The following is a 7,303-nucleotide window of genomic DNA, read 5'->3' on the forward strand; positions in this document are numbered from 1 at the left end:
TGAGGAGGAAGCTCCCAGTGAGCCTGCAGCAGATGAGCAACCATCCAGGCCTAGCGCTGCTGACCTCTGGATGCAACAATTGGTGACCCAGCAAGATGTGTGCAAGGCCACTGACTTTTCAGTTTATGTTCCTGCAGAACAGCTGGCATCAGGGCCTAGCACTACTGAGCTCTGCCCAACACCAACAGCAGCTTCAGCTTCCCAGAGAGAAGAGGCAGCTGACCTTTCTGCTACACCACTGACAGGGACATGGGATTTCAGGCCAGCAGCATGTGTGGAGTTACAAGAAACTTCTACAGCAGAAGCGCTGACAACTGGACAGAGGGTCCAAGACCTCTGCCCCACACCTGCATCAGTCCCGGAGGCCCAGGGTGAGAAGGTGGTGGTCACTCCCCAGCAGCAGATCAGGATGCAGGGGGAGAAGAGACAAGAGGTTGCCGGAGAAGATTACGTGGAGTCCCCAGCAGAAGTGCTGGCAACAGAGCAGAGTGCTGCTGGTCTCTGCCCTCAACTCACAAGGGATGGATTTCCTGAGCAGGTGGATGAGACTACAATCCCCACCTGTATACCCCAGGGATGCTGGGCAGTCGGCCCAGATCCCCAACAGCATGAGGGAGTGAGCCCAGCCACCCTGTCTTCTCCCCAGCAGCTGAAAGGACTCCAGGGAGAAGGGCCAGTCCACGCTTCTTCCCTACAGCGGGTATGTTCTGCGAGAGAGGCAGAGGTTGGTTGGGTGAGTAATGCTCCCTTTGGGACAATTTGCTTGGGGTACTGTGTGGGTATAGACATTGGGGGGCTGGAACTACAGACTACCTTCAAAGTCAACCCATTTGGGGTCCCCTCCTGTGTTAGTCTCCTTCCAGAAGCAGAGAGATGTGACGGTAGTCACTTTGGTTGGGGGGTCCTTGGAACACAGCTTACCTTAGAGAGGTTGGGAAATACCTCTCTCAACCCCCTAGGCACTTCTTATGTCTAAATCACCCTGTGTCTTTTAGGGACACAGGGTGACCAAGAAGCCCAGTCTGGCCTGCCCAAACCAGACTTCAACAGACTGATTGGCTATGAGAGCTCCATGCGCCCTGCCGGGACAAACTTACAAGCTATGTGGAACTTTGTCAAGGAAGTTGCCATGATGGATTGACTCTTTGGGACTTGTTACCCGACGAACTCAGGCACAGACCAGTTGGGGGTCTGGTACCTGGTTCGTCTACCTTTGGGGGGAAGATATGTGACGGTACTCGCCGTCACTGAGACTGAAAAAAAACTATGTGACAGATAAATTGATGGTTTGGACTGCTCAGTTGATCAGACTTGTGACAGATGCATGTCATCAGCTCAAACACCTGTCTTCCATGGATTGTAAATCATGTTGATTTGATCATCTATTGTTTACTGTGGGTTCTCAGTATTTACACTATAATATGTGTATTTGTATCTGTTTTACTTTTGGTGCCGGCAGTCTGGGCTTCCAGGCTGACTTAAGTACGCTGAGCTAATTAGCATGTGAATGATATCCTTGTCTAGATGGGATTAGCCATGAGTCAGCTGTACCTCGTTATCTATTCATTATGTGATGCTTTTATGTAAATATTCAGGCCATTGTTCATGTAGTGACTGTCATGCTTCTCAAGTGTATAAAAGTCTACTGCTTGTTTTAATAAATGAGCTAGTTGCTTTCAGAGACATACAAGCTAAGTTCAGGCTAGTTTTTGTATGGGGGGCGGCTGGAATATCTCTATATGTCCAGACTGGAGGAAGCCGTATACTGACGGAAGACCACAAGCACGGTGTGGGTCGACGGTTCCGTCACAGTCTACTTTCCAAAATGGGGTCATTTGGGGGGGTTTTGTGCTATCTTGAAATTTCAGGGCCTGGGTAGTGAGGAGTAAAATCAAAAATTTACGCCATTAGAAAACCTGAAGATGGTGATTGATTTTCGGGGTCCCGTACACAGCTAAGCTCCCAAAAAGTCTCACACATGTGGTATACCCATACTCAAGAGAAGCATCAGAATGTATTTTTGGGTGTCATTCCACATATACCCATGTCATGTGTGAGAAATGTATCTTTTAGTGATAACTTTGTGTTAAAAAAAATTAAAAAAAAAACTTTAATTTTCCCAAAACGTGTGGCAAAATATAAAATATTCCATGGACTCACCATGCCTCTCAGCAAACAGCTTGGAGTGTCTACTTTCCAAAATCAGGTCATTTGGGGGGGGGGGGGGGTTGTGGTATCTTAACATTTCAGGGCCTCCTAATCCGTTATAGGTAGTGAGAAAATGCAATGAAAAATGTACGCACTTTGAAATTCTGATGGTGGGGATTGGTTTTCGGGGTCCCGTACACACCTAGGCTCCCAAAAAGTCTCATATATGTGGTTTCCATGTACTCAGAAGAAGCAGCAGAATATCTTTTGGGGTGTAATTACGCATATACCCATGGCATGAGCGAGCAATATATAATTTTAATGACAACTTTGTGTAAAAAAAAAAAAAAAACATTTTTTTTTAGTCATTTTTCAAACACCTGTGACAAAAAAATGAAATATTCAATGAGCTCAACATGCCTCTCAGGACATTCCTTAGGATGTCTACTTTCCAAAAATTGGTAATTTGGGGGGGGGCGGGGTTGTACTGCCCTGCCATTTTAGCACTTCATGAAATGAGATAGGCAGTCTGAAATTAAGCGCCGGTTCACATTACCGCGACGCTACTTGCAGGGGCGACCTCCGAGATCGCGGTGCGAGCAGCGCGCCGCGACCTCGGAGCGGCCGCCACGGACTTCATAACATTGAAGTCTATGGCGGTCGCCTCCTGGTCGCCCCAAAGAAGCTCCGGACCCTTTTTCTAGGTCGGAGCGACTTGTGTCGCTCCTATTAGAACGGGTCCGCAGCTTCCCTATGGGAGGAGACCTGCGGCGACCTGTGAGGTGACCAGGTCGCCTCACAGGTCGCCCCAGTGTGAACCGGCACTAAAGCTGCGTAAATTTCAGTATTTACACCATAGTTTGTAGACGCTATAACTTTTTCGCAAACCAATAAAAATACGCTCATTGAGATTTTTTTTGTCAAAGACATGTAGCTAAATACATTTTGCCCAAAATATATGACCTAAATTGAGTATATTGGATATTTTTTTTAAAGACAAAGTTGAAAATGTAATTTTTTTCTCAAAATTTTCACTCTTTTTTTATTATTATCGCAAAAAATAAAAAGCGCAGAGGTGATCAAATACCACCAAAAGAAAGCTCTGTTTGTGGGGAAAAAGGAAGTAAATTTCGTTTGGGTACAGCATTGCATGACCGACAATTGTCAGTTAAAGTCACGCAGTGCCAAGTTGAAAAAAGGGCCCTGGTCTTTGAGCAGCCAAATCCTCCGGGGCTTAAGTGGTTAAAGTACATTCACATCTGCAGGTGTCAGAAGAGATCTGTACTGGGAGGTCTGTACCTAGAGGATGAAGGATAGGGGATTGCCTGTGCTGAGGGGTCTATATTGAAGGGGAAGGGGGGAGGAATGTATCTATTACTTGGGGGGGGATAGGGAATGTCTGTACCAGGAAGAGGGAGGGTTGCCTGTACTGAGGAGTCTGTACTGGGGAGAAGGTGGGAGTCTATTACTGAGGGGTCTGTACTGGGTGGGGGGGGGAATGGGGGGTCTCTACTGGGAAGGAGGGGGTTGCCTTTACTCAGAGGTAGGTGGTGTTTCTACTACTGAGGGACCTGTTCTGGGGGGGGGGGGGGTTGTCTGTGTTGAGAGGTCTGTACTGTGAAGTGGGGGGGTTGTGTATTGTCTGCAAAAGGAATGGACAGAGGGCGCACCAGCCTAGCGCATTATCTTTAAAACAGTTTATTGTAAACATACGTACACATTATACTCACAAGACAATTGGGAAACATGGGCAAGTATAAGCAATATGGGAGCACCAAGGATCTCCACTGGGCGTCATCTGCTACCGCAGGCCGTGGAAGGATGTGGACCTCCAAAAAAACGCTTACGTGTCCAGGATGGTGGCACCAGACATGTACATACAGATACAAACAGGAAACGGAGACACACGGATACACAGCGATGCCCCGCTCTGATGAAGGGGGAACACCCCGAAACGCATAAGTGTTTTTTTTGGAGGTCCACATCCTTCCACGGCCTGCAGTAGCAGATGACGCCCAGTGCAGATCCTCATGTTTCACAACTGTCTTGTGAGTATAATGTATACGAATGTGTACAATAAACTGTTTTAAAGATAATGCGCTAGGCTGGTGCGCCCTCTGTCCATTCCTTTTGCAGAACCTGTTTGGGTTACCACGACCCGTTGAGAGTGGCAGCACAGCCGGAATAACTTCAATCAGACCCAAATCGCATTTTTTGGGATACTAGCTGCAATGCCACCCCTCAAGCGCAGGAGTCAATTTGCTTGTTGTGTATTGTCTGTACTGGGGGAAGGTTTTTTTTTTATTACTTAGGACTCATTCACATGTAAGATTGGGGAGTGGTAAAACCCTGTGATTTAGCTGTGCTTTTACCACTCCCAACCACTATCCCCTTTAGCTGCAGAGGCAGCAGCAAGGGGTGTATGCATGCCATGGCTGCAATGTTTTGCTTCATGGCCGTGGAGAGAATTATACCCCCTGTCACTTTTCAAGTAAATGGGCTACTCTGCAAGTGCTTCACAACTGCATGGAATGCATGCAATTTCATTGCATGAGTGCAATGATGGAGTAAAAGCAGTCAAATGCTCTCTGAAGAATAACCTCAGTGAACATGGAAAACTCTTCAAAGAGCAAAACGTGTGACTGAGCCCTTAGGGATCTGTACTAGGGGTCAGGGAGGGCGGAGTGTCTGTACTGGGGAGGGGGGTTGTTTTTACTGAGAGACCTGTACTGGGGAGGGGGGTTGTCTTTTCTGAGGGGTCCATACTGAAGAAGGTGGGGGGAATTTGTACTAAGGGGTCTGTGCTGGGAGAGGAGGTTTCTTCTACCGAGGGGTCCATACTGAGGAGGTGAGCGGCAAGGGGGGGGGGGGTGTTTAAGACGGGTCTTTGCCGGGGGGGCTTTGTTCTGTCCTGGGGGAGGGGGAGTCTGTACTAAGGGATCTATGCTGATAGTTTGGTTTGTGCTGAGGAGTCTGTGCTTGAAGGGGGGGTCTGTGTTGAGGGATCTGTGCTGGGGGGTTAGTCTATGCTGAAGGAGCTGTGTTGGGGGGGGGGATGGACTGTGCTCTTGAAAGGGGGAGTCTGGACTGAAGAGGTAGGCTGGGAGGAGGGTTTAGGGTTGTTAGGGGAGATCTGTACTGTGTGGATATGGGCTTGGGATGAAGATTGATGTGTGCTTCGAAGAGGAGGTCGTTTTGGTTGCACTCTGTAAAGTAGAGAGTGCATTATGTATTCCTGACCCCTGCACTATAGACACTGGGGGTAAATGATCAAATCTGGAGCAGCTGTGCATGGCAATCAATCATTTTATAGCTTTTATTTTCACAGCTTAACTGAACAAGCTGACGATAGTATCTGATTGATTGGTTGCTATGCACAGTTGCTTCAGATTCTGTCTGCTCCAGTTTTGATAAATTCCACTCACTGCTTTTTACCTTTTATACTCCTGACCACTGCACCCTAAGGACTTTACTCCTGAAGTTCTTCTTAAACCACTTGGCGCCCACATTATAGCCAAAAGATGGCTATAGCGTGGGCTTCAACTGCCGGGAGGGCAAAAATAGACGTCCTCCATTCTTGTGCCCTTGAGGCGGCATGCTTTGTGATTGCCGAGTCCTTGGGACTCAGCTGATCACAGAGCAAGGTAAAGGGCCAGTCACAGCAGGCCCTTTACCACGTGATCGTCAGCCAATGACAGCTGATCACAGAAGTAAATAGAAGCCATCAGCGTGAAGAAAAGAAGAAGAAAGCTGTTAACCGACTTCTGTTAGAGAGACTTTGGTCCCCTAAGTGCTCACTAGTGCTGCTATTCAGTGCCCTCCAGTGCTGCTAAATATCAGTGCCCATCAGTGCCATCCATCAGTACCCATCAGTACTGCTATTCAGTTCCCACCACTGCCACCTATCAGTGCCTGATCAGTGCACAGCAGAGCCACCTATCAGTGCCAATTAGTGCTGCCTATCAGTGCCACCTATCCATGCCACCTGTCAGTGCCCATTAGTGCCACCTATCAGTGCCCATCAGTGCCACCCATCAATGCAGATTATCAATGCCCATCAGTGAAGGAGAAACATTACCTGTTTGCAAAATGTTATAACAAAATATAAAAAAGGTTTTGTTTTGTTTTTCAGAATTTTCTGTCTTTTTTGTTTGTTTAGCAAAAAATAAAAAAACAGTGGTGATTACATACCACCAAAAGAAAACTATTTGTGTGGAAAAAAATTAAAAAAAATGTAATTTGGGTACAGTGTTGCATGACTCTCGAATTGGCATTCAAAGTGTGAGAGCGCTGAAAGCTGAAACTTGGCCTGGTCAGGAAGGAGGTGAAAGTGTCCAGTAAGCAAGTGGTTAAGGTAGGCTGTATGTAGAAAAGCATATATAATGGAACAGTTTCAGTTCATTAAAATGAGTGTGCTGAAGTTTCTTTGTTACACTCAGGCTTGTGGAATAGTCATTAAAGCATATTTTTTCAGGTAAAAGGACTGTGGCCTCCCACTTTTTGCAATTTGTCCACGCCCACAATTTGGCCCAGCTCACTCAAACCATTTTTGCAGGGTGTAAAAAACATGATTGGCTCTGGGTGCTAGGTACTCCACCTTTCATACCCTCTTTTTTGTTCAGTGTTAATGGTGTTTCTTTCAAAAGAAGGAAAATCCAAACCAAAAATAAAAACCACTAGAGTTTATTTTTTGTATATAACACTAGTTACTTTGACTTCCAATCTCTCTCAGTCTAGATGCCTCTCTGCCTGTCAAAATAATTCATTGTTTTTTCTTTCACAGCGTTTTGGTGAGATAGTGGTTGAGGAAGCAGCTGAAAAGACGGGACATAAAATCACCCCTAAAGCCAAGCAATCCTGGGGGAAATTCATGAATGCCATGGTGGATGCTCTAAACTAAGGCTCCTACTACATTTGTGTATATTATATTATATTATATTTTTTGTATCTCTCTTTCACTTCATTCTTTCCATTTTATTTAAAAGCAGATGGATTCCATAGGCAAGAACTTCAGCTTTTATACTGTAATAAAATGCAAATACATGCAACCTCTGTGCATATAGCAGCTAGTTCTATTGTATTGGATTGTTTTTCTTAGTTACGCGTTTTGAAATATTAACAGGTGTCAATACTGGTAGAAGTACATAAATGAATT

General features: G+C 46.0%; 1 protein-coding gene across 1 annotated transcript in view; it reads left to right on the forward strand.

Moving 5' to 3' along the window:
- Positions 1–7,071, forward strand: part of LOC309558903 (hemoglobin subunit beta-3-like) — a 32,395-nt gene extending 25,324 nt beyond the window's left edge. Inside the window, exon 3 of the mRNA XM_082261999.1 lies at positions 6,932–7,071. Coding sequence (XP_082118125.1) covers positions 6,932–7,048 — 117 coding nt within the window. The 3' untranslated portion in view covers positions 7,049–7,071. The remainder of the gene's footprint in view (positions 1–6,931) is intronic.
- The last annotated feature ends 232 nt before the right edge of the window (positions 7,072–7,303 follow it).

The sequence above is a fragment of the Pelophylax lessonae genome, assembly GCF_965119305.1.
Source record: "Pelophylax lessonae genome assembly, chromosome: 6".
Classification (NCBI taxonomy): domain Eukaryota; kingdom Metazoa; phylum Chordata; class Amphibia; order Anura; family Ranidae; genus Pelophylax; species Pelophylax lessonae.